The 26,005-nt window shown below is 41.6% G+C and overlaps 1 protein-coding gene across 6 annotated transcripts in view; it reads left to right on the top strand.

Annotated features, from left to right (window-relative positions):
* AGBL1 (ATP/GTP binding protein like 1) overlaps positions 1-26,005 on the top strand; it is a 712,193-nt gene that overhangs the window by 12,599 nt on the left and 673,589 nt on the right. For 5 of the 6 annotated variants that reach the window (XM_029574654.1, XM_029574650.1, XM_029574652.1 and 2 more), the window contains exons 2-5: positions 8,593-8,656; positions 10,413-10,559; positions 12,336-12,467; positions 17,951-18,044. In XM_029574654.1, the coding sequence (XP_029430514.1) occupies positions 8,593-8,656; positions 10,413-10,559; positions 12,336-12,467; positions 17,951-18,044 (437 nt within the window). Of the gene's footprint in view, positions 1-8,592; positions 8,657-10,367; positions 10,560-12,335; positions 12,468-17,950; positions 18,045-26,005 lie in introns of all 6 variants that reach the window. The other variant, XM_029574653.1, reaches the window with a different exon arrangement.

Here is a 26,005-nt window from a genome sequence, read left to right as displayed (position 1 = left end):
CTCGTAATGAGACAATATTAATACACAATGCACACAAGTACCTCATGTTTGAAAGCTGACTGGGTTTCTGCAGTACATATGTATATTGGTAGTTAAGCATCCTATTGAAAATTCAACCATAAATATCTAAAATCTGCACTTAGATGGCTATTAGCAATAGCTGGATATCTAATAATTTTTCAGACAGCCCCAGTTATATATCCAAGTATCTTATATGTCTAAGTTTAAGCAGTCACCCAAATGACTGGAACTGGCTTTAACTTTAAATGTTCAGGCGTAATTTTCAAATATTGAACATCTGATGCAATTTATCTGTCTAATCCTGTGCTAAGTAAAGTATTTAGTGGACGAGTAGTCTTGGCTATAAACCAGGCTATAAACCGGGGAAACCAAAGTTCAAATCCCACTGCCACTCTTTGTGACCTTGGGCAAGTCACTTTAGCCTCTATGGCCTTACGTACACACTGTGGCCTAGATTTATCAAAATGCTATAAATATAGCAGAAATAGCACTAGTTTTCTCATGACTTTATAGCCCTCTGTCATAATCCCCCCCAGCCATTTCTTCTCCAAGCTGAACAGCCCTAACCTCTTCAGCCTTTCCTCATAGGGGAGCTGTTCCATCCCCTTTATCATTTTGGTTGCCCTTCTCTGTACCTTCTCTATCGCAACTATATCTTTTTTGAGGTGCGGTGACCAGAATTATACACAGAATTCAAGGTGCGGTCTCACCATGGAGCGATACAGAGGCATTATGACATTTCCCGTTTTATTAACCATTCCCTTCCTAATAATTCCTAACATTGTTTGCTTTTTTGACTGCTGCAGCACACTGAGCCGGCAATTTCAATGTATTATCCACTACGATCCCTAGATCCGTTTCCTAAGTGACAACTTCTAATATAGAACCTAATATTGTATACTTATAGCATGGATTATTTTTCCCTATATGCATCACCTTGCACTTATCCACACATTTGGATGCCCAGTCTTCCAGTCTCACAAGGTCTTCCTGCAATTTATCACAATCTGCTTGTGATTTAACTACTCTGAATAATTTTGTATCATCTGCAGATGTGGTCACCTCACTCGTCGTACCCCTTTCCAGATCATTTATAAATGCAGACAAATAGATTTAAAAAAAATAAAAATAGATGTGACCTGGGAATTGGGGGGTGGAGGGAGGGGGAGAGACTAGCCCCTGACCTATATATTTTTTGATTATTGAAATTTGGTGTACTTTGGGGAGTAGGTGGCAGGCTTGCCCTGGCAGGGTCGAGCCTTTGGAGCTCTGGTGGGAGGGAGGGGGGAAGAGGGTCTAGCTAGGGACTGTGGACCCGCAATTTATATACATATATATATATATATATATATTTTTTTTTTTTGACACTTCACCACTTAACCAGCTATATTCTTTTGAATATAGATGGTTAAGTCTGGTCATCTGGCCTTGGATAGCTGGATAACTTTATACATAATTGGCAATATTCAGAAGACTATCTGTTTGTTTAAAGTTATCCAGCTACTGTTAGTCGGATAGCTTTAATCATGGATATTCAGTGGGACATTTATATCACCGAATATCATATCCAGCTAACTTTAGCCAGACAGATTATCCGTTTCCTAGTTTTTGAGTATTGGCCTCTTTGTTATTTAAAACCCAAGAGGTAATATTTTCAAAAGATGCCCTCACAATAACGAGCCCGTGAACGCATGAAATGACGCACTCGTGAATATTTGTGATTTTTAAAAGCAGCCAAACTGACGCGCGTACGTCTTTTATTTACGTGTATTTATTTACTCCTGCTCAATATCTGAGTACGTGATTGTAAACATTGTAAAAGTGAAGAAATGATGGGTGGGTGGGGGGTCTGAATGCATTGGGGGGGGGTCTTCAGGCTAAAGAGCCAGGAGGATCTTCACGAGCTGCAGATGGACTGGGTGAACTGGTAGATTATTGGTAAAATTGTTTATTCTGTTGCCACGCATGTTATAAAATCCCCTTATTTGCCCATGTTAAAGCCAACTTACATCAAATCTCAATGCAATCATAATCTACAAGTGTATCCTTGTAAAATTGGAAGTACAAATACACGGGTATATGAGTTGTGCCCAGTAGTCCGGCTAATTTCCAACTTATTTGGCTAAGTAGCACCTTTCCCACCACTTAGATGGACAGATGTGAACTTACTCGGATAAGTAGTGGCATTTATCTGGCTAGATTCCAATGTACACCACAAATCACAAAAGCTATCGCCAAAAAATATTTTTTCTAAAAAACGCTCTTCACCATCAGTAATTGAACTTATATTATATGAACATTTTTTTTTATAGAAAACGGGATCGCATCAGCAAGCCTCTGACGACGTGCTCGGTCCAACCAAGCCGTCCGGTCTTTTCAATCATTTGCGATCCGTTATTCAGCTGTTTTGTTGAATCCACCATCTGGCGGTATCAAGAATTTTGTTTACTCTTATAGCCCTGTAATTGTTATATATATTCATTAGACCAGTTCGTGTCGATGGTTCAAGATAGTACTCTATAAGAAGAGGTAAAGGGTAAAGGGGTAAATTAGGTGTAGGCCTGTTTAAAGAGCCAGGTCTTGAGGTTTTGTTTGAATCTTTTTAGACAAGATTCTTGACGAAGACTAGGGGGCAGCTTGTTCCAGAGGGCGGGCCCGGCCAGGGAGAGGGCACGTTGCTCGGTGGCTTTCAGTTTGAAAAGCATGTGTATTTTCCTTTAGACCCACACATGTAAATAAAAGTGGTCAAACAGCATGGAAGAAATATCGAAAGACAGCTGTCAGAAATAGGAAAAAAAATCCCATCAGACGTGATTACGTTAGAGCTGACATGATAATATTGTTGTTAAACGGAATAGAAAATGGAAGCAGGGGTCTGGAGAATGTCGGTTGAATGGGGCTCATGAGGAAATGTCAGTGATGAGGGACCACGTGCTAGCCCCCCTGCAAAGTGTTCTCAGAGCGAGAACTTTACTTAACACGCAGCCTGCTTTATCATCAAAGATCAGCATGTTATACTGTTTGGAGGTTACGTGATCCTCTGCAGCTGTGGGTTGAGGATTAAATGCTACTTAGGCATGAGGTCTTCCAGCTTCTAAGCTTGTGCACTCTGTCCCTTTAAATAGGATCTTTTCATCCCTTCAAGTTTCTTGTTGCCTTTCCTGGCTTTCAGTTCTTTGCCGTACACCTGACGAGCACAGAGACAGTTTTGAAGCAGTGAGCAGAATTTTATGTGCACGGCTTGGATCGGGGTTTTTTTTCCGCCAAAGGTCTCCGTCAGCCCACCCGCCCGGTCTCTAGCAACGCTGCACTGATTGAAATCCTTACCACAGAATCTTTGGATATCGGCAGATGTCCTTCCAAGTGAAATAACAAAATATATAATAAACAGCGGGTATTGCGCACTTGCACCTTCATGGGTCTGACATTTTAGGAATAAATTGTATATGGGGTCTTTTAATATGCTAGGAGTGACTATGGGAAAGGATTCGTCTAGTTCTCCTTCATAGCCCCTCTCCTGTCCCTACAGTCTTCAGATTTAAAATGCAGTATGTAGCTGGCTAACTAAAGAGTTAGCGAGTGGATCACTTGAGGTGAAAATTACTGGGCACAGAAAGGCTAAATATAACCACCTGGTTTTGCTAGGCAGCTATATTTAGTTGCTGTAAATGTGGTGTTCCTAGAGTTATAACTTGGTCAGGGGGAGAAATGTATGCACTCACATTGAAGTTTCAAATATATATCTTCCCAATCTACAGGTGAAGCAGGGACTAATTAGGAAGGTAATTTTCTATCTGCATAATGGCAGCGAATTTTCAGTGGGAAACTACCTGAATGCCTTCCTTTTGAAAATGTACTACGCATTGCCCAGGTTTGTAATTTTTGTAACCTGCACGGTGCAGCAGTTACTACATAAGAAACTTGCTGGGCAGACTGGATGCACCATTTGATCTTTTTCTGCCATCATTGCTGTTACTGTTACTGTTTTTCCACTGGCCAGCTTAATGAAAATTGCCCCTAGAGAGAAAAATATTAAAAAGGAGTTTGCCCAGGTAATGAAACAGTTAAACGGGTAAATTCTCAGGATGAAAATTGCCTTCTCAGCATGTATAGGTTTTGCTGCAGGGGTAAGAGGCAGGCCCAGAAGGGTGGGGGTACAAAATAACATAGGGAATAACTCTGCAACAGTCTGCATAAATCAGATGGCAAATTTTGTGCATATATTACACCAATTTTCAAAGAGAAACTCAGCATGTACATGTATGCGTGCACTTTTGCTTTTGAAAATGATCCCTCCAAAATTATCCACACACAGTTACACCTGCTAGATTGTGCACATAATATTTTGGGGAAATTTTGTGTGCATGCTTATGAAAATACAAAAGTGCCAACCCCTCCCCTCTCCCACCCCTAGAAATGCCTCCACTCAGTGTAAGTAAACTTGCATGTGTATGATATGTATACATACGTTTACCCACATATTGGACAGGCAGTTTTGTAGAAGGCCATTTCTACATGTAAAATAGTTACTCATAGAAGTCCCTTTGAAAATTACCCTCCTAGTATATGATGCTATAAGAAAACCAACAAGCCCATTCAATCTGCCCATTTATTTTTTTTCCATACTGCTAAGAATACATCCCAGATGCAAGCCAGAGTTGTGACCATCTGCAAGATCTCTTCTTATCTAAGACAGCGTTTTTTCTCTAACTCCTTGGTACTCCATCTTGTGTGGATGAGCATAGGAGATCCACTTAGTTCTCTCCCGCATCCCATTTTGTTTATGTCAAACTACAAAGCTCTATAATAATCTACATATCCAGCAATACTAGCATAGTGGTTGCCGAAACCTCTGGCCTCCTAGATACCCTGAGTAGCCTGCCAGACAAAGCCAGCTAGGTGAGTACTTGCAAGGTCAACTGATAGGTCTTGGAGTTATTGCCAGGGGTGATTTTTGTGCCGGGAAGTTTTTTTTGATGGCGTCAGCAGCCCATGTGGGCCAAGGAGAAGGAGACAGCAGCAGCAGCAGCCCGTGTAGACGAAAGGAAGGAAGAGGCAGCATCAGTGATCTACATAGGTTGAAGGGAAGGGGGAGTTGGCATCAGTAGCTCAAACGAGCCAAAATAGAAATGAGAATGGCGTCAGGGAAGGAGTCGGCAATATTGGCTCGCTACAGCCGAAGAGAAGGAGGTGCTGTGAGTGGCCTCAGGCCCTGGAGGAGGAGAGGTGTTGCCTGCTGGTGAAGCACCTGGAGGCACACAGTAAGAGAGAGACTGCTGGGGGTAAGAGGGGCCGAAAGAGAGAGAGAGAGAGGGACGGGGATAAAGTGTAGGAGGCTGAAGCAGGCCTGCAGCACTGTAACGACTTGGGAAGGTAGGTAGGGGGTGATGAAGAGAAAGAAGATACAAGCATGCCCCTTACTACCCTATCGCCTCCTCATCCACTATATTTGTTTTTAGAACATTACCCCGAGTTATTATGCTTGCAACCAGCCAGACAGCCAGATCCAGCTTCTAGTTTGATTCTATTACCATTACGAGGGAGCCTTTTATTGATTTATTCAAAAAGATTTGATATTCCACCCTTTGGTCCCTTGTGTAGTCTGCTGGCTAGTCCCAGCTATATAAGTGCCTGTATTTCTGGGAGGATTTCTGGTTATTATAGAACTTACAGCCTGCCAGACAGACCCGGCTGCTAATTTGATTCTACCACCACAGCCTGCCAGGAAAACCCAGCCTGTATTTCCACTGCGATTTCTAATCTTTCATATTTTCCAATTTGCCATTCGTTCCGGCAGCCCCAACACGTATTGTTGAATCGGTCTAGGACGGTGCTATAAGCATTTGAACAGGTGTCACTAGATCATATATGCTCCTCTCTGAACGCTCACTGCTTTAGCCTCCAATATGCACTCCAGGAGAGCATTCCATGCTTCCATTCCCCTTTCCAAGAAAAAAAATAGACATTGATCCTCAGTCTTCCACCTCAGAGTTTCGTATCATACTCTCCTGTTCCAGAAGCAACTAGTTATGGTGGGGGAAGTAAAATACACTTTTCTACCTGCAGTCCCACTGGCCTGGAATTTTCAAAGGGAAACCCTCTATAGGGAGTTTCCTTTTCAAAATTAGTTTATAGGTCCGACCTGCAAGCTGCCAAACAAGTTTCTAATTTCCTTTGTAAGGGGGTAATTTTATAACTTTGCACATAAGTTGAATGGAAAATCACGTATTCTACACCACTTTTTAAAGCAGACTTCCACACATAAGAGTGCTTTGAATACTATCCCACCAAATCCACTCACATAAAATTACTCTCCAGTGAAGACTGGTGTTTGATGGGGCCGGAACTGTGGCACTCCGGACTCTGCTACCTGAGAGGATAAGAAGGGAGGGCGGGAGGGCTGTTATGGGGTAGACATGGAGGTTGTTATTGTGCTATGATTTTATGCCACGAACCTATGGGCAGAACCAAACCATAGGGTTTGATCCTTATCTTTGAATTTGTCATTGCTTGTCTTTCCTGTGGTTATATTTGTTTGAAAATGAATAGAAGGATTTTAAACATAAAATTACCCCTACTTACGCCTACTAAAATGTAGGCAGAAATTTTTCATGAAACTTTGCCCGCATACCTCTTAAAATTCAAAATGTATGCATGTAAACACAAAGCCCTCCTCAATGCCTCTCCCAGGAGCACCTCTGCTGTCTTGGTACATTTATGCATGAACAGGACATGTGTACATTCAATTATCCCCATACCAGGTGGGTAATTTTGAAAAAGTCCATTTCTGCAGGTGAAATATTGTTTTATGTATTTTTTTTTTGAACATTTCTAACCTGCTAGTCCTAAAAATATTTGCTCCTAGTGGCTGACAACCAAAACAAATCTATAATATTACATAAAAACGAAAGACATGAAATATAATACCAAAATAGACAAGACAATATACAGCAATTTATAACAAAAACAAAGGTCAACTAAGTGGTCAGGACTCAAAGAAGGAATATAATGAACTCTATTCCCCACAGAAATGCTTTTGAGAATTACCTTCTAAATGTCTTTGTCAACAAAGAGTATTCACTTTATTTTTCTTGCAATCAGAGGTAACCACAAGTTTTAGATATTCATGTAGTTGCAAAAATCAATGGAGCATGCCACATTATGTTGTCAGAATTTCATGTTCCGTGATGTTCTATAGACATGAGGAGATCTTATGACAATATCATTAGTGAGATTTTTCAAGGATAACAGATATGCATTTGCTTTTTTAGTGGATTTTCAAAATTTGAAAAGCACTATTAATTTTGATGTGGCAGTCTGTCCGTCTGTCTGTTACAGGAGCTGTCTAGCCCATGATTCTGAAAAGCAGTGAAACATGCTTTAATGAACCAGAGAACAAAATAGACATTAAACTTATTATTCAAGACAGCATAATTAGAGTTTTCTCAGTTACAAAATAGGAGGGGTAACTGAAGCTTCGTCCTACGACGCTGGAGGCTGGAGAAATACAAAAAAATAGCTATTATAGATTGAAAGTAATCATTTGAGAAGTTTACTGTGGATTCAGTGAGATCTGCATTGGGATCAAAGATTGCGTTACTAAGATCCTAAAAATTCCCAGAAAACGGGACAGTGTCCCAAACTATGCCAGGCACTCTGTTATATATTTTTTTCCTGATGGTTTCCAAGATCTTAATAATATGATTGTGATCCAACAAATCCCACATGTTGGAAAATACTTATGATGTGGTTTCTGATAATGGATTATAGTTTTCAGGTCTAAATTTGCTGCTAGGTTTAGAGTAGCTTAATACAGACATTTTTTAATTCAGGCACGTTGAAGTATATTATTTCTGCCCATTTAAATTCGCGAATCCTAATAAAATTATTCTGATGGTCCTTTTCAAGGAACAGTTTGGGTGGGGTCCGTGTGGCTCAGGCCACGGAGCTACACATTGTTGCAGGGAGATCGGTGTCTGTCAGAGTGGGTTGGCCCTGCTCTCACTGCTGAGACCTGGAAAAAAGGGGAAATGGCCAACCTCTGCGGTGCGATCGCCTGCCGGCTTTTCGCACCCGATAGCGCCATCGTGAAAGGTGGTGCTATTGGGCGCGAAATAGGCAGCGAAAAGGCTCCTTACCTTTTCGCCGTCCACGCTGTCTTCGCGGCGTCCGCCCCGGTTCCGCCCCCGACTCCTCCTGTTCCGGTCTTGACGCTGCCCCTTGTTAGTGATCGCTTTGAAAAATGACCCCCCCCCCCCCAAGTTTTTCATGGGTAAACATGGGTTTACCCATGTAAAAGATCTGATTATTCCCCCGCCATCCCTGAATTAGTAGTTTTGGCTGAACGCTTATCCTGATAGCGATTTGAATGAAAAACGAATCTGCATTGAATTTTTTTCTTTTTCTACGGAAAACAAGCTGCCTAGTTTATTATAAGAATCTAATAAGTAAAAACACATTTTAAAATGTAAATCAGTATATGTAAACAATTAATTACTATAACATATTGTAGATTTTCATGTTTTAATATGCAAATATCACTTTTTTTTTCCATTTCTTTGCCTCCTGTAGGGTTCCTATGAAAAAGATGTAATCGTGGGCATTCTAAATATTCTTTCTGAGCTGCTTACTGCAGGTAAGAAACATTTTCCAAAGATTCTTCTATACTGTTCGATTTTTTTTTTCCAAAATCTATTTATTAGCATGATCAACCAATACACCAACAATCAGACAAGTCAGGCGTTAACATATAAATAAGAACATTTTTGAATCTTCAGCAAATACAAAATCCAGCATCATGCCGTAACATTTTCAGTATATGCCCCACCGCCACCCACCCCTCCCAAAATTCCCCAAACCAACGAGCGCGGCACACGTAATTTTTAATTTAAAATGGAAATGAATGGATGGATGGGAGTTTTTTCCCCTTTCATACTGCTTTTCTGGTTTTTATTTAGGTCTGCTGCTAACATTTCTGCAGAGTTCCAAAGAGGTATTACTGGCTAACTATCTGGAGATATTCTGCCTAGGCTTTTTTTTTTCTCATGCTACACAAAGGATATCTGGAGATATTTGTTCAGTGGAGAGAAAATTGGCCACCCTCCCAGTGGATAATATTGTGCACATACATTTACCCGCATTGGGTTTTTACTGGAATAAAAGCTTTTTAAAATCAGGCCCGTTGAGTGAAGGTGTTTCCGGGCAGGGAATGCTCCAACGCTCTTAGGGGGCCGATGCAATAAAGCGCACCCAGCCTAGAGCACAGGTTAACTAGTGGTTGGATGCGCGTTTTGGACGCACTAGAGTAACACCCAATGTAATAAGAGGGATTAGCTCATCCAAAATCCCGCACCCAAACAACTGCGCAGCTGATGGTGCGCATAACCTGTAAATTCCATGTAGATGAGGCTATTAGCCAATATCCCCTGACACAGTAAATCCCCGGGCGCCCAACGCACATTTTTTTTAACGCGGCAAATTTTTTAACTCCAGCCCCCGGAGCTGGCATTAAGTCTGTCAAAGGCTCATGAGAAATGCAAAAATACTGTTCTCTGTGGTTCCTCTACCGAGGAGGAATCGCGGACAACAGCAGATCTACTGCTTGCATTGATTAAGAATTAAAAAATAATACACTAGACTGATTAAAAAAAATAAATAAATTCCTGGACACACAATATACACGCCCCAGGCCGATTTTGCCCCTTGCTATTGTGCATGTATATTGTAGCATGTAAATGAACTGAGGCAGGATTAAACGCATGCTCCTACTGAGTGCCCGTTGCGGTTGTGGGCGTACAGCCATGTCTCCTGGACGCCTGATGCATTTAAGCACTGGGGACACATAATCCCTCTCTAGTATGTTCTATCTGCATTGTTTGGAAGGGGAAAAGCATCCTCAGGAAAAGCAGCTGCAAATCTCTCCGGGTCCTTTTCTCCCTAGCAGTCCTCAAAGTGAATTTTTAAGAACTGATGTAAAGTTTGGGGGGTGGAAGTGTACGCGTTGTTCGAAAATTGCCCCCTAAATGAATTTCTGACCTATTCACTTTGAATCTTGAAGTTTAAGCCCCCTTGGTCAGTGGTATTCACTCCCAGCCCTCGAAGGGCACAATCAGGTCACGTTTTCAGGATATCCTTAATGAATATGCATGAGCTAGATTTGCATGCACACTACATGCAAATCTATCTCATGCATATTCATTAGGGATATTCTGGAATTCTGACCTGTTTAAGACTCTCAAGAACTGGGAGTGAGTACCACTACCCTAGGAGACTAACATTTATCAGTTTACAGAGTTTGTGGAAAGGGTGTTTTGTGTTTAACTTTTTTTTTTTTGTTTGTTTTATAGTGTTTGTCCTATTTAAAATGACAGCCCACTGATTTTCACTTCCAGGAACAGATCGAAGGATTCATTACATGATCTCTAAAGGAGGAAGTGAGGCCTTGTTGCAGACCTTAGTGAACACAGTTCATGTGACTTCAGATGACTACAGCATTCTTTTACCCTTGCTCCGACTTCTGGCTACTGTAGGACAAAGAGGTATTGCATCTGTTTCATTTCTCTCATCTGTGGTGGTAACTTGAGCAACTTGGCAAAGCTGAGAAGCATATACTGCCAGGCCAGACCATGATTTGCTGAGACCGTTACAGCTGAGACCAGTCACATTGAGTGCTGAAGAATACAGATGTGCAAGGAATACAGATGTGCAGAAAATCGGAGGTCAAACTTGAACCAGGCAGATTTCCACCTGGCTTAACTTTGAAAGAATTTTCCAGTTTTCCTCAGATTTGGTGATTTCTCAGAACCTGTATTGAATTTTCCTGCCGCTGACTCTGCAAATCTGGGTGAATCTGTTCAAGGTCTGTACAGCTTTGCCAATCTGAACAATCTGGGTCAGTTGGTTTTTTTTTAAGGAACATTAAATGAGCTATTTCAGTAAACTGCAAACTTCTTGTGGTCTTGTTGGATTAGTTAAAAAACTATAACATTTGCAAATCTCTTCAGATGAGAGTAATTATATCAACTATAACAAGTGAATAGGAACTGCTAAACTTTTCAACTGCTTTTCATACCACTCTTGGGTAAATGTAAATTGGTTATTTACTCTTTCAAAAAATACAAAGGCTAGGGTGCACTCCACGAAGTTAGTAAGTAGCACATTGAAAACATACTGGAGAAAATTCTTTTTTACTCCATGCACAATTAAGCTCTAGAATTCATTACTAGAGGATGTCATTAAGGCAGTTAGCACTGCTGGGTTTAAAAAAGGTTTGGACAAATTTCTGAGCAGCCCAAAAAGATGTACAGAGAAGCAGATAATACTGTACATTACACGAAGAGATGAATTATCCTTAACCAACACATTTTGAAAAGATAAAACAACTGAAACCTGATTAGAGAGGGAATCCAATTGGTTGGTATGATTATCCAATAAAAATTTAAGATGCTCAATCTGAGTAGAAGCATCAACAGAAAATTTGCAAAGTTTGGCCACACATCCCTCGAGAATACCCTCAACCCACTGTAATGAGGAAGCCAATTCTTCTAATAAAATATTCTGAAAGGAAATATTACTGTTCCTCTGAGGGACGGAGAAGACCATTGGGATGAGACAATATTCCTCCCTCTACCAGCCCCAAGGAAGATCCATCGTCCAGTGTCTCTCCTGAACCGATCCCAGCCGCAGCACCGGCTTCACCAATATCCAGGGCAGTCAGATGGGAATCTACAGAGGATGTAATGCTTACGAGAGGTTGTGAAGGTATTTGTGGAATGGGCTGGCAGCGCCCTTCAGCGGTAGCGCCTATGGCCAAGGACATATTGGTCAAAGGGTAGCTTCGGCTCAGACAACAAATAACACTGTGTTGACAATATTTTATCTTTGAAAGGTTTTCCAGTTCACATTTTAGTAATTATAACAATGTCCCTTTAAGGAAATTCCCCTTAGTTATGATAAATTTTGTTCTAAGACATATAGAGCTTTACGCAATAGAGATATGTTTCTATAGGCACAGAATGGATAATTAGTACTTTTTGAATAAAGCCTATAGAGTGCTCTATCTTAGCATACTATGGGCTTGATTTATCAATATGTTTATCTAGAAGGGAAAGAATAGGAAAAACTCTTTGATAAATCAGGTCCTATAGTTTATTTACAGACTTTTATATATAGTTAATTGTTATAAAAATATAGTGAAATAAAATATATGTTTGGTTGTATCAGCTTCATTACTCCTTGGGGGAAAACTATAAAATGGGTTTTCCAGTAAGCAGTAAATAGTGCAACGAGTGTTTTACTGATCTTTTGCTTTGCAGATAGAAAATTTGGACTGAAAGCTCAAAAGCTTGAGGCCATAGATGTGACATTGAGTTTAGCAAGAAGAAATCTAACTAATTTCCAGAATCTTACCCCGTGTCTCTGGGTTTTGAAAGTATATGCCGCAAACAGTAAGTATGTCTGTAGCCAGTCTAAAAATCCACTTACTGTTTGAGGTTTTAGAGACCTTGTCATGCAGACAGATGTTCATATTGACAGAGTGTGTGCTTTAAAAGATAATATTCTCTTCTTTAATGTTGATGTCCATTTTTTATGTAGCAGTGCTTCTCCCTGTCCTAGATCTGTAACTTTTAAGACCTGCCTAGAACTGCATGGTGATGCTTTAGAGTTATAGTCACTTCAGGTATAAAGTTATGGTTTATCTATGGACTTGAATTTTATATATATATATATATTGTGCACCCCCTTGCACGCGCTGAGCCCGAGGAGAGCCCCGATGGCTTTCCCCGTTACCTCCAAGGCCGCTCCAAAATTAGAGCGGCCTTGGAGGGAACTTTGTTTCAGCCCCCCCAGCTTCTCCTCCCTTTCCCTATCTAACCCACCCCCCAGCCTTAACTAAATCCCCCCCACCTTTGTTCCAAAAGTTACGCCTGCCTGAGACAGGCGTAACTTGGCGCGCCGGCCAGCTGCCGGCGTGCCATGCCCCGGCACAGGCCGCTGTGCCAGAGTACACGGCCCCGCCCCCGGACTGCCGCCACGCCCCCGGGCTTCGGCCACGCCCCCGGCCCTGCCCCCAGCCTGCCCCTTTTTTGAAGCCCCGGGATGTACGCGCGTCCCGGGGCTTGCGCACGCCGCCAAGCCTATGCAAAATAGACTCGGCGCACGCAGGGGTAGGTTTTCGGGGGTTTCATATGTATCTTACGCACGTAACCCTTTGAAAATCTACCCCAAAGAGAGCGAGGTCATTTAGAGTTGGCTCTTGAGGAGTAAGGAGCTATTTTTACTTTCTCCCTGCTGAGTTTGGGCTCTCTAACCCAACTTGTTTTTTTCCTTCCATTCAGAGAAGATTTATCAGTATAGTCCCAGTCTGATAGGGCCTGCCTCAGTTTTAACAGAGAGAGAGGTTTTTGGAGGTTTTGGATAGGTTTTTCTCATTCGGGGGAACACCCTGTGCTTGGGAGAGGGACTTGCCCCAATCCAGAGAGCATGGGCTGGAGACCTGTGAGCTAGAGGAAGCAGAGTGGGATTCTTTTGGATTTTGAGCAATTTGAATTTTTCCCCTTTTTGCTAGTGCGGAGGTTTTTTTTCTCCCCACCCCTCTTCACAAGTTGGAGGAAGGAGATAGAGAGCTTTGGTTAAGACTGGAACATCAGGCTTTTCTCCCAGAGAAGTCACACAGAGAGAAAGGGATTGACTCCCAACCGGATCTCCACCCTAAAGGGATCAGGTCATAGGCTGTGGGCAAAAGTCCAAACTTGAGATTCGGGTAGGATCTTTTTTGTGGTGTGGAGGGCTCCCCCATAGGAGTCCCCAACATATACTGGGCTGTTTGCCTACAGATGAGGAAACCGTGACAAGCTCCCCCTTGAGAGCCAGCGAGATGGACACAAGCACCCCAGCAGAGAGAGACGAAAATAGTCTGGATGTACGGTTTCACTGGTGGAAAGTTGCAGGGACAGCGATTGATGCTTTGGAAATAATCAGTGAACTTTATTTGAACACCCAGTCTGAATCCGGCCTGTCTGTCCCTGGAAGGAGAATTCAGCGGCTATGAGACGCGCGCACATCCGGAGAGACCCTCCATCACCCGGGCCACAAAGGATTTCCTTTCCACCTACAGGAAGAGCTCAGGGAGGTGCAGAGAGAAGGGGGAAGGATGGAGCGAGCAGCCCCGACTAAAAAATTATTTTATGGTCCTAGGGGAATCAGCAACTCCCCCTGACACAGGGTTACATACAGGCAGAGTCTGGGGACTGACGTTCCTCTCATTTTGTTAAGATCTGCTGTGTTAGGAATTCGTAGTCCTCAGACGCATATGCTTGGTTTTCCTTTTCCTATTGCAGTTTTTGATATTTATATCTATCTGTCTCTACAAATATAAAATCGGCTCCTATTATTTGGTCGAGTCTCTTTCCTTGTGTTCCTTTTTTTTTTCCAGGTCAAATATGATCGCGCCAGTGTAAACAGATTTACTTTTCCTTTTTCATTGGTAGTGATATACTTTGAAAAGTATGATGCTGTTTTGATTGTTTTCCTTATTTCAAGTTTGTGCTTGTTGAAAGGTTTATGTTTGAAAACTCGTACATTTTTTAAAAAAAAAGCCTTTAAAAATGTCCCCGCCCTCTCTCTATGCGGGGGAAAAAGGATGTGCGCAGCCTGTAGTGCGTGCAGAGGCGGGGTGCTGGGGTGGGCGCATAACGCACGTGCAGGGATTTCATTTTGCTGCTCCTGTGCGTTTTCGACCCTGCGTTCTTTGCACCTGCCGTGGGATTTTCTCTATTGGATGGCATTTCTTGCATGAAAGATTCCCACGTGCCCATTGTCTATGGAGAGTTCTGCATAACGATTACACCGAATACATCTTCTTACAAAAAAACATCCCTTTTTACAGATTTCTAAAAAGGTGCACACTAATTCTGGAAGAGCATTGGAGGGTTTTTTTTTTTTTTTTAAATTCATCATATTTTGAAGTACAATATCATGCTTACAGGTATACCAGAAACTTTTGCCAATCTGAATATATAACTAACAGTTCCTTAAACTAGAAATTCAACTTCAGTTCAATATATCTCATCAAACTCAATTCTACCCTGAATTATTTATAGTAGTAATTAACAGCTCTGCCTTTTTTTTTTTTTAAAGGACTTCTTTAAAATCAATACAGAATTGCATGAAAAACTTAGTGCCACACATCATTTCTTGAATTTACCCTTTCCTCGGCTGACTTTACGACCTAAGCAAGCTGTTGTCTGTCTGTCAGGCGCTCTGTGGTTAGTTTCTGTTGGGGGGGTTTGAATGGAGTTGAAGAAGAGGGCAGCATGGGAAGGATGAAGAGACACAGAAAGCATCTGCTACCCTTTCTGGTCAGATTGCATTAATTAAAAAAAAAAAAGTGTTTGAAAAACATTTTTTGTATTGCTAGTGGAAGCAGAATAGTAATAGAGTGCATGATACAGATTAGGCTAGATGAACATTCTTGTCACCTAAACGCAAATTGTTGTTTTTATAGGCCGTGAAGAACACAAAAGGCCAAGACCATTTCATTAAATGTCATGGCAAAATATAGGGCCTGATTTTCAAAAGCATTTATACACTTTAAACTGGGTTTTAAATGTGTAAATGCACTTTATCCTTGTTAAGTGGCTTTTGAAAATTGCTACAATATATATGCCATTGAATTGTTAATGGGTTTTACCTGGGTTATGCATTTAATACATGTAAATGGCTTTTGAAAATTGCTACAATAATATATTACATTTACATGCACAGTTCCTTTAAAAATTCACCTGATATTGTTTAGATACTTTTTCAGACTAAAAGTTAATTAAATAAAATGGTATCAGAAATTGCAAAAAACACAGATTAGTATTTTTTAATTTATTTATTACCTGCCCCTCTGGAGGAACTGTCCGGGGCAGGGTACAATATTATACACACAATAAAATAATATATATAAAATAATGAAACAGCAAAACAAATAATAGCACAACTCTTTAAAAAAATTGCCTGTCAAAATCAACAAGTTTCCGATATTTGAAAAGAATAATGGACCATGTATCGAGAAGGAACGTGCAATTATCGGCGAAGGGATGGCAAGCAAACATTGGCTAGATGAGCGCAGTAGGTGGCGTGGAGACAGTCCATGGAGAGGATGCATTATGAAGCAAATTGTGTATGATTACTGCATTTTTGTATTAAATGTGGTAATCTACTGGTAACCAGTGTAAGGATTTTAGAATTGGCGAGACACGGTTGCGATACTTTGTACCTGTTAATAAATGAGCAACAGAGTTCTGTATTATTTGGAAGGGGTGATTGAAGGTCTGTGGCAGTCCTGTGTAAGAGAATTGCAATAGTCGATTCCAGATAGGATAAGAGATTGAAGAACTGTACGAAAGTTTGAAGGCTCAGGAAAGTGCTTTCTATGGTGTAGTAGTTTCAACTTAATGAATGAGGATTGGACTATGGCTTTTATCTGAAGAATCATGGGTAATCTTGAATACATTTGATAACTTTCTATAACTCTCTACAATACTTTGGTATTATATGTCATTTATTTTAAAAATTTGATGTATGTGAAACATTTGTAAACCGCCTAGATTGACGATAGGCAGTATAGCAAAAAGAGAAAATAAATAAATGATGTTTGGTTTGATTTTCTAGCCTACTTTGTACCCTAGATGTTGTTTCCCCATTATGCCAAGTGACATATGGATTTTATATGAATGAAAGAAAGTTTAAACAATACCTAGTCCTGCTTTCCCTATTTAATTAACTGTGGCTGTTTATTGTTAAAGTGATTCTTACAAATCATCATCAGAATTACGTCTCTGGAATCCAATAGAATTGGAGAAGGTGAAAGGCTTAATGTCAGCACTCTGATGGCCCGTGGCAATATTTACAAGCAGTCCAATGACAGATGTGGGCAAACAGCATCCAAATCTTGGCTGATGGGGGGGGAAGTGTTTGTAAGGGTGACGGTGTTGATTTCTCATCTGCGAAACCTGAACTGAGTCCTTTCAGAAGACATTCATTAGCTAAGTAAAAAAAGAAGATTCCCTCCAAACTGAGAACCGAACAAAAATTCAGTGAAACGTTTCCAAATAAGAAACTGATCAATGGTCATTGCAGTTAGAAGTATAAATCTGTAACACACAAATATAAAATACAAGAGAAAGTTTCCTTTCTGATGGAAAATATGTTTTTTCGGGGACAGATCTCAGAAGGAAGAGACACTTTCCTTGCGAAAAATAATTAAAGTTGTAAGGAAATGTTTAATTCCACAATATTGAGAAGAAGAGTCCTCGCTGGTAGCTTGCACTTTCAGATCTACATGCATTATATTCAAAGGACCCACGGAAAAAGCAGGTGCAGCTGTCCAAGTATCCATGGAAAGCATCAAAGCAACAGGGCGTGCATGCTTTAATTTTGAAAATGCTGGAAAGTCCAAATACCTGTGGACTTTGTCCCAGTGCTGACTGTTTGAAAATGTCCCCTTTATGAAGTAAGCAGGAATGGATATTTTTCCATAGTCCCCAGCCAGCTTCCTGAGGGTTTGTTTGCTGACAAACAGGCTTTAAATGTTAAACGAGTCTCTATTCAGCGGCCTGGGCAGTGCGATTTTTCACAGATAACTTGAGCTCAGCATTTGTTCCTGACCAAACTTATGTAAGTTTAGCTGGCTAGCAGTCAATATTGACAGTACCTGGCTAAGATTAAGACACCTCCCTCTTTTTACCCTGCTAAATTTTACCCAGGCAAAACTTAGCGGGTGAGAGGAGAAATGTTCAGATAAGTGTTTTTGTCTGGGTAACCGGAAAGGTCCCTGGATCAGCTTCTTTGCATATTGACCTGTTTGAGGTTTGTTAATCTCAGCAAAGCTTTTTTCTTTTTTACTATTTATCTACTAACTATGGCTGTCTTTCTCCCATAGTTCCTACTGGGGCCATGCTGGGCATTAATGGAGCTATGGAAATGCTCTTTAAAGTCATTTCCCCCTACACAAGAAAACATACCAGGACAATCAAGTAAGTGGCTGCTTCTGATTGTTGTTTTTTTTTAGTAAATATAGGGCTGATGTAAGACCCTTGCTGAAATTGGCACAACATTTCTGTACATATTTTTTTTTTTTGTGAACGTGGCAAAAGCAGGTGCCTCCGTGGGATGTAATAAGGGGATGGCATACAAATTACATATGCACAAGACCAAATACATGCACCGTTACCTGCATAAAAGCCTAGATGCAGAAAGCCATGGGAAAAACCCACACTAAAATAGGCGCAATTGAAAAAATGTTGCAGACTCGAGAGGGGTATTTCTAACTTACTGCTGATTGTATCAGCCTCATCTTATTAAAAAATAAATTGTTTCAGTTCCTGCTGGCCCTTTTACTGCATTGCCGGCATTAGTGTGATTGGGTTTCCGTGCAGCCTATTCCTTGCCGGATTCCCAGGGCATGCATCCTCCTTTACATGACATTTGCATGCACTAGCGCAAAACCTGCCGCGGGTTATTGCGCATGTTTTTTTCCACGCGTATGATTAGCGCGGATAACCATGCATAGTTACCCACTCAAAAGCTGTAGCAGGTCTTGCGCAGCTTATCTCATCGGCCCCGTGGTGATGTGGCAGATGATCATTGTGGTCAGTGAATTCTATGGGCCTGCCTATAACCATGCCAATTAGTATTAAACAGAGATGCCTCTGCGGAAATGGCAGAATTGCTATGCTGGAACTGAATAAAAATAGAAATGTTTCTAGAAGCATGGGTGGTACCTTGAATAAAATTAAATATCGACAGTGTTCCTGGCTTGCAGTTGCACAATTATTGATACTTCAGTAGCAGACATAATTGTATTTTATGATACTTCTATTTTGGCTGTGTAGTTAGTTTACAGGCTCTTACAGTTGCTATAATGAAACAGGATAGCTGGAATGTTTAAAAGCCAGTTTTTATAAAGATGTCTGCTGCATATATTCTATGGATTCTACAATTTTATATACTTTCTTAAAATATGATCCACCATGTTAGGAATTAGAAAAAGCCTCGCCTTGTATACGGCGCCCTAGTTGTATGGATCACATATCTGGTTCAACAGCTTACCAGAATCCAGCATCAATGATTTCTGAGTGGGGTTAAGAGACAAGGCCAAGATCCTTCATGTACAGTAGTGGACAGAGATTTAATGGTGCCACCATAACTCACATTTCTTTTGTCTTAGTCATTTTCAATACGATAGGTAGCTCGCTTATCACCTTTTTGATTTAAACAGAACAGTAGACAGATAAAACAATCATGCTGCACTTCTACTCTCTTCTTTGCATACCTGACATTTTTACTGTATGTTTTTATATGACCAGCAGCTATGTCTTGCTTGTAAAATGTCCTGGCTAATGCCAAGAATAGAGGACTATTGTGTTTATTAGTGCAGCCTGCCAAAGACTCACTGATGGTGTTTGGACAAGTTCTCTACTCCACACTAATCGGACAACAATTACTACTACTACCTCCATTACTATTAATACTACTACTAGTACAATGTAGTATTAACAGCAGTGTTCCTGCTTTCTTTTCTTATTTCCCCTTTGAAAATTGTCATGCAGTGCATATGAGACTCTACCTTGAAGAGTATAGCTTGCTTTAGTATTCTGTAAGGTTCTTTTCAAACTCAGTTATCTAAAAATCAATTGTCTGAAATGCAACATTTAAACATGGCAAATTGTATTTCTTTTGCTGTTATCTAATTTATTAAAATAAATTCAGGATATCTTCTGGGAAAAATAATACACTAATGTTACAGGATAAACAGTGGCACAGTATTCTACTTTCAGTATTACTAAGGATATATCAAACATTTTAAAAGCAGCCATTCATTCACTAGATAATTCCATTGCACAGTAACTTAATATGAAATGTACTGATAGTGCATCTATAATCTCACTTCATAAATGAGTTAACTACAATACAAGTATTTGGAACAAAATGGGTAACTGAAATAAAGATCTGAGACAGTTCATATTCAGCAGTAAATTTTGGAAAATCTATTCATTACAATGAAAGTGTTCACTTGTTTTCAGTAGGAGGTTTTAAATTGTGTGAAGTGGTTTAGCTATAATACAGAGAAAAGTTGCCCCATTGCCTGCATCGCTGGTGGGCAGTTTGAGCTTTGCCCCCCCCCTCTCTCTCTCTTGTCCAATCCCTTCTCTGTTACCACATCTGGAAATTGAACTCCATCCCTCACTGTACTCCCCAGCTTCGTCTCTGTCTAATAATTGTTGAATCCACTTTCTACTATCATCCATCTCAAATATGTTCTTCCTACATTTCCGACACTCCCTGTCCTTGGACGGACTTTTACTATTAGTATGTATGTATGTATGTATGTAGGTTTGTGTGTGTGTGCATGCGTGTGCTGTGTGTGTATGTGGCATAGTAGAATAGCCTACAAGCAAACCAGATGCTCCAGAAATGTATTTAGGATTAATACCTTTAATCTCCAAAAATCTGCTTTTGTCCACCACTGGATCTTCTTTGGAGAGCCTGATGAAGGTACAATGCTCAGACGTTTGGCGATGTTTTAAAAGCATACGTTTTCTAATTGCATTTACAGAGCGCCTAGTTTATACTTAATACTATTTGAATTATGCTTCACTGTTTTGGGGTTCTAGTGTTGAATATCAGTGGCACCTGGAGCATGAATGATTTTGGAGCACCATGAGCGCCCTTTGTTCCAGTATACAATGTGTGTATGTGTGTTTCTCTCTCTCAATCACACACACACTCACACATACACATATATACGTGCACATTAGTATTGTAAGCGTGTGGGATTAAAACGAGCTATCACAATCTGAAATAGCCAGGCAATGTAAGAAGGGTGGCCATCCAGAACCATAGATAGCACCGTGCGGCAAGAGGCAGCGCACCTATTGAGGGATACAATAATGTTAGTGGCACAGCAGACATCTAGGGATTACAAGTCATAGAGGGGTGAGGGCACAGATCCAGGCTGGAGGGAGCGTCACAACCGGATGCAGTTGAGGGTAATTAGGGAAAGTTTGCAACAGGAATAAAAGCCCTTGCAACTTTTTATTTATTTATTTACTCCAATATCTTGGAATTCACAAAACATTCAAGAGGATTACAGTTAAAAACAGAACATAAATGGGGCAAACACTGGGGAAGCCAGATGGTGTGCTGTCAGTAAGGTATTGCCAGAGAGGCTGTACATCTGGAGGAGCTGAGGCTGGTCTGATGTGATGGGAACCACCATTACTGAGAGGGAAGGGAGCCTGAAGGAAGCTGGCAGGACCCACAGCTCAAGGGTGGCCTCAGAGTGGCAGATTATATCCTGGGAGATAAAGTGTATTAGGGCTCAAACACGCGGTACATGGAGGTCTAACGCATGTTGCATGCACGATAATTAGCGCAATGCAAGCTAGCATGCAAATGTTAAAGTTAGTAAGCAAGTGGGAAGAGTTAAGCAGAACAACATCAACCTCAAGAACAGGCAAGGGCAGTTCCAAGCCCTCCTAGTGAAGTCCCTGCACCGGAGCCCAAGCCACTGGCCCTGAGGGGAGAGGGCTGGGGCCGACCACAGCTCTTAGCACGCAGTCGGCCATGTTGGAGGAGATACGGGAGCGCATGTTTCCTCCATGAGCATCCTTGCTGGGCATGGATTATGTGGTCAGCAGGTATCGCCACAGCTCTTAGTCTATCCTATATGTGAAGAACCCCGAGGGGATCCGCATCCAGTCACAGGAAGGTCCCACGCTGAGCCAGGCCTCACCAAACTATTGGCCACCCTGCATTTCATGGCAACTGGCTCCTTCCAAACGACAGCAGGGGTCTTGGAGGGGAGGAATGTCCCAAGCCACTTTTTCCCGCTGTCTGGACACGGGTCACAACAGCTGTCTCTGACCGCATGAACCGCTGCGTAGCATTTCCTCGGGACAGGCAGGATTTGATGGAACTGAAGAGAGCCTTTTATGCCTTCGCAAACTTTCCCAGTGTTCTGAGAGCAATCGTCCGCACTCACGTGGCCATCATCCCACCCCGTGACAGGGAGGAGATCTTCCGCAACAGGAAGCTCTTCCGCTCCCTCAACGTGCAAGTGGTGGGTGATGCTGGAATCCGCGTCCTCGACGTGGTGGCCAGGTACCCGGGAGCCGCGCACGATTCCTTTATGCTTAGGCAATCGGACTTGTATGAAAATGTTAAGGACGGCCTATACGGTGACGGTTGGCTCTTAGGTAGGAGAGATGCTTCTTTCTCTATGCCCTCGCTGGCTATGTATTTGCAGCAAATGGCACGGACATGGGGGCGGGGAGGGGGGAGGGTAACAGCATTGCTGACATAACGAGTGGCTTGTACAGTTAGGTCTGCACGCCATTGCGCCAGGCCTGGCTTTCTCTCCCCATGATCCAGAGGCCGGCTAATCTTGTGAGGCCAAACTAATGCACTTAACATAAAGCTTGGTGTGTGAGCAGGCACTGCACACTTTCTACAGGTTCGCTTTAAACAGTGGCCTTTTCCAGTCCTCCCATTTGGAGCAGTTGAAATCTCACTGATTAATCACAACCTTTAAGTGTCCACACTGCTGATACTCGCAGATCAGGTGGCCCTGTTAGTGATGGCTCAGCCGTGATGTCAGACACAGTTTGTCTTGCCCATCACACAGGTAAACCAGCCGTTGCCCCATCCTAAGCCAGTGCTCTGAGCAAGCCTGTCTGGGTCAGCACCAGAGACTACAACATAACAAAAGTCAATGTCTTTATACCAGGAACTCACAACTATACTATAGTGCTCAGAGCTGTACTGTTCCTTAATGGATCAGCATAATTTACCACCGGACTTATTTGTGAAATTCACTTTTTCAGTATGCAGTTCCCGTTGTAGCTATATTAAAGATGCATGTATGGAAATGGTGGAGTATCATATTTGGTATTTGGTACAAGACTGGCATCCACAATGTTCAGATGCTAACCATTTTGTAGCATAGTCACAGGGGAACCGAGAGGCTTCAGGTGAAAGAAATCTCACTGTCTTGTGACTTCTTTGTGCACTCTCAACAATAACACACCAGACACCAAGCGTGTCATTCCCAAAGAAAAGAGTCTCTTTACTGAAGAAATATTTACAGGACACAGTCCGGGTACCATGCTCTTGGTCCTGTAGAGATAGGGTAGGAAGCGGCCACAGATGAACATCACAATTTGTAAACATATATCCGTATGGATTTTACATACTGAACTTTGGGGAAACAAATCCACGGGCTGGCACAGTTTTCTATTGCAGGCGTCCTTTGATGTTGCAGTAGCTCCTTACTCCTCACTTTAGTGCTTCCCTGGGAGTTAACCTGTTATTGAAGTTCATACCACTTGAATTTCTTCAGGAGTGGAACTATCCTCTCTTAGATCTAGCTCCTCCCTTGCGCTCCCAGGACAACTTCCTTCCTGAAAATCCCCAAATCCACTCTCAGAATTACTTAGGGAGGTTGCTGTTTCTTTGATCCTCATTTCCCTACTGATGGGAAGAACTCCAGCTGTAGGAACCTGGGACAGGATCCATTTTCCTTCTCCTCCCATCCTGTAGACCACAGCTTCAGACTTTGCTTCCTCTCTGCTTCAGCAGGTTGAAGATTTTAAATCACGTCCTTTCTCTAACAGGGACAGCTTGACTAATCTTTTCATCTAGGGTCTCTACGCTGCAGTTTCCGGGCAGAGACCGCTAACTGCACTCACCATACTGGAGTATTCTCTGTACTAGAGAACATATGTACTCTTTATTAAGGTAAATTATGAGGTGGTAAGGACAAAGTGTCCATACAGATCAATCAGTCTGTCCATTGTAATTATTTAGCTGGTTTTAAAAAAGGTTTGGATAAGTTTCTAGGTTAGAGGACAGGTCTATTAAGTGTTATTTAGCCAGATAGCAATAAGTATCTCCTCCTCCCTCTTCTGGGAATGAGCAACATGGAAAAATCACGAATCAAGTCCAGATTTGGGAGGGAGGTAGTATATGGGCTTGGCGCCTACCCTATTGACCTTGATTCAAAAAGGGTGAGGTCATTTTTAGTAGGGTCAAAGCTACAAAGCGCTATCAAATCCAGGCATAAGCATGGTTTCACTTCCACCCTTCGCTTTTTTACTTTCCTGCGCTGGAGATGCTTTATGCGTAGAGGTGTCATGTCCCATCATATTTTGGCAGTACTAGATTTTTGTTTTGTTGGCTATAAATCTATCTCTTGCAGGATATAACTGCACATATATGCAATACATTATTTTTTGGTAGAGCACAACAAATAATGTTTCCTTTATTTTATCTACATCTGTAGAGAGGAAATAGTTCACTTTACTTTCAGTCATGTAACTTTCTGTAAAACAATGATTTTTTTTCTCAATACTTTTCACCATAAGCTAGGAAAATATGGCCTAGTTGGTGCTATATCAGAAAACCTTAAACTGCTACTATTTTACACCAATAAAAATGCTTTCTCTAACTTAAGGATATGTGTACAAATGCATATTTGTTACAGAACTGCTGTTGGCTGCTTAAGAACCTCAGCCTGTCTATCATCCAGAGAATTCAGCAGAATTTTCCAAACTACCATTCTGCCTTTTGTTATAGTCCACCCAGAAATGTCCTTCTATGTGTAGGTAGAATTTGTGTTGCCAAAAACAGAATGAAAATTGTTTTACTGCCTATGATTGCAGTAATGGATTTCACGGTAAGGGATTTTGCTACATTGAATTATGGGAGTAACAGAGCAGCCTGGCATTCTATTTCTGCACCAGAAGAGGACCATGGAGACTGAAAGAATAAAGTCAAAAGGAAGTGGCATTGAACCTTGCCGTCGTATTTCATCTAAGACAATCCACTTTTTGGCAAACAGTCCCTTTACTTATGCTATGAGACAAATAAAAAGCTGAATGTAATATTTCAGTCACATGGCTAGGATGTTGTAAAATTAGTGTCTGGGTAGAAATTATTTTATTTTACAGCTATTACGGCATAGACCAGTAGATCCAAGCTTTGCAAAACATATAGGACAAAAAGGTTATTAAGTATTAAGTAACAATAGCCCTGAGTGGTGGGCCAGATGTGACCCACTGTTCAGAGGAAAAACATGCAGCTATTTCCCCTGGCAGACCCCATCCCCCCCTGGCTGTTCTGAAACCCTAGTCATTCCTCTCCCTCCTTTTATATTCTGTCACCCTCCCAGCTCTCCCCTGGCTCTCCCCTCCCACCATCTTTTTTGATTTATTTAACTCATCTACAACTTTCTGGATCTCTGCCCCTTTAGTTCCCTTCTCTCTGACTCTTTCTTTATCCCTTGTCTCTCTTTCATACTTTCTAGGAATGTACAGCCCCAATAAATGACCTTAACCATTTTTGGTTAAGGTCATTTATTTTCGACTCATTTTTCTGACCAACTTTTTGTTTTGGGGGTTTCAGATTTCTTGGGTTGTTTCGGAAAATAGCACACCCTGTTAGTAAATAATCCGGCCGATACAGTACAGTGAGCACACTGTTAGCCCAGGTTTGGACACGCGTTTTCGACGCGCTAGCTTAACCCCTTATACTGTAAGGGGTAATAACACGTCGAAAACGCGTGTCCAACCCCCCCCCCCCCCCCCCGAAACTAATAGCGCCCGCAACATGCAAATGCATGTTGCGGGCGCTATTAGTTATTCCCGTGGGATACAGAAAGTAAAATGTGCAGCCAAGCCGCACATTTTACTTTCAGAAATTAACGCCTGCCCAAAGGCTGGCGTTAATTTCTGCCGGCGCCGGGGAAGTGCACAGAAAAGCACAAAAAACTGCTTTTCTGTGCACCCTCTGACTTAATATCATAACGATATTAAGTCAGCGGGATATTAAGTCAGCGGGATATTAAGTCAGCGGGTTTGTCAGCCGATGCTCAATTTTGCTGGCATCGGTTCTCAAACCCGCTGATAGCTGATTTTTTAATTTTTTTTTTAAATTT

This window comes from Rhinatrema bivittatum, chromosome 13, assembly GCF_901001135.1.
Source record: "Rhinatrema bivittatum chromosome 13, aRhiBiv1.1, whole genome shotgun sequence".
Classification (NCBI taxonomy): Eukaryota; Metazoa; Chordata; class Amphibia; order Gymnophiona; family Rhinatrematidae; genus Rhinatrema; species Rhinatrema bivittatum.
This window is presented reverse-complemented; position numbering and strand designations above follow the sequence as displayed.